This window comes from Tupaia chinensis, unplaced genomic scaffold, assembly GCF_000334495.1.
Source record: "Tupaia chinensis unplaced genomic scaffold, TupChi_1.0 Scaffold000201_1, whole genome shotgun sequence".
Lineage (NCBI taxonomy): Eukaryota > Metazoa > Chordata > Mammalia > Scandentia > Tupaiidae > Tupaia > Tupaia belangeri.
Genome location: NW_006159676.1, coordinates 3142921 through 3144700, shown reverse-complemented (window position 1 = coordinate 3144700; position 1780 = coordinate 3142921). Strand labels below are relative to the sequence as shown.

The 1780-nt window shown below is 58.5% G+C and overlaps 1 protein-coding gene across 1 annotated transcript in view; it reads left to right on the top strand.

Annotated features, from left to right (window-relative positions):
• Positions 1-1780, top strand: part of MYO9B (myosin IXB) — an 88921-nt gene that overhangs the window by 69726 nt on the left and 17415 nt on the right. The window contains 1 exon segment of the mRNA XM_027771286.1: positions 572-1498. Within this exon segment, the coding sequence (XP_027627087.1) occupies positions 572-1498 (927 nt within the window).

The following is a 1780-nucleotide window of genomic DNA, read 5'->3' as shown; positions in this document are numbered from 1 at the left end:
CCCCAGTGGGGGATGGCCACGCCACAATCCCTTCTCCTCCATTCTCCTCTCGGGATCTTGGGCACGCACGCACACGCTCCCGGCCTGAGTTTAAGTCACCGGGTCCAGGACTCAAACCGCTGTCGACTGCATGGGAGTCCAGCGACATAGCCATTATGCCAACTCCTTGTCCCTTTTTATTTATTTATTTTTTAAATTATTTTATTTTGACCAAATGGGGACAAAGAGAGAGAGAGAGAAGGAAAGTGAGAAAGCAAGCCACCAGGTCTAGGACTTGAACCATAGTTGGCCATGTGGGAATCTAGCATCTTCAACTACCACTCTCCCTGCTGGCCCAATGGTCCCTTTTTAAAGAATTATTTTATTTAACTTTATTGATTTATTTTAATTTGACTGGGGAGGGGAGGAGAAAGAGAGATGGGGAGAGAAAGTGAGAAAGCAAGCCACCAGGCCCGGGACTCAAACCATGGTCGGCCATGTGGGGGAGTCCAACACCCTTAACCACCATGCCACCTGCTGGCCCGAACGTTCCACTTCTAAATCTCTTCCATCTGCTTTTTCCCCACCTCAGCTTCAGGCAGATGGTCACCGAGAAGCAGAAGGCGGAGGAGCGGGAGAGGGAAGCTCAGCAGGCGGCAGCAGCCAAAACCATCCAGGACGAGCCAGTCCAGGCAGCCACCGAGGGGCCAGTGGCCGAGCAGGCCCCGGAGCCATTGCAGGACAGCGAGCTCCCAGCATCAGAGCCCGAAGTGGGACCCAGCGATGCATCCCCGGCAGAGAGCACCTCAGTGGAGGAGGCGGCCCCCCGGAGCCCAGAGAAGGTTGTCCCTCCGCAGAAAGCCACAGCGACTGAAAGTCACGAGAAAGTCCCCAGCAGCCGGGAGAAGCGTGAGTCGCGCCGGCAGAGAGGGCTGGAGCACGTGCAGTTCCAGAACAAACACATCCAGTCCCATAAGGAAGAGAGCAGCCTCAGAGAACCTTCTAGAACAGACATCCTAGAGCCACAGGAGGGCCTCCCAGAAGACAAAAAGGAGAGCAGAGATGAAACCCCTTCAGACGCAGGGGTGGAGAGCGAGAACGCTCCCCCCGAAAAGCAGCTCATGGACCAGCCTGAGGCCACAGCGGTGGATGAGGTGTCCAGAGAGGCCGAGGCCGCACCCCCAAGCCAGAGCCCCACACCCGGCCCTGTGGAGCGGCCGACCAGCCTGGCCCTGGACAGTAGGGTCAGCCCTTCTCCTCCCGGCAGCACCCCCGAGACTCCCAAGGACAAAAGCAAACCTCGTGGTGGCCCCAGGACTCAGGACAGGCCCGAGAGTCCCGGAGGCTCCACCCAGATCCAGCGGTACCAGGACCCCTACTCCGAACGGCTAGCCACGGCTGTGGAACTGTGGCGTGGCAAGAAGCTGGTGGCCACCGGTGGCCCCAGTGCCCTGCTCAGCCAGTCCCTGGACCTCAGTGAGAGGCACCGCGCCTCGGGGGCCACCCTCACACCCACAGAGTAAGCCCCTTGTCCTCCTTTGTTAGAAAACCGTGGTGGGACCAGTAGTTAGCATAATGGCTATGTCGCTGGACTCCCACGTAGTCGACCGCGGTTCGAGTCCCGGACCCGGTGGCTTAAAACTCAACGCCAGGCACGTGTGCGTGCATGCCCAAGATCCCGAGAGGAGAATGGAGGAGAAGGGATTGCGGCGTGACCATCCCCCCTGGGGGGTGATTTCGTGCTTTCTGTCTCTCTGTCTCTCTCTGTCTGTCTGGCAAGTGCACGCGCCCTATGGTAAAA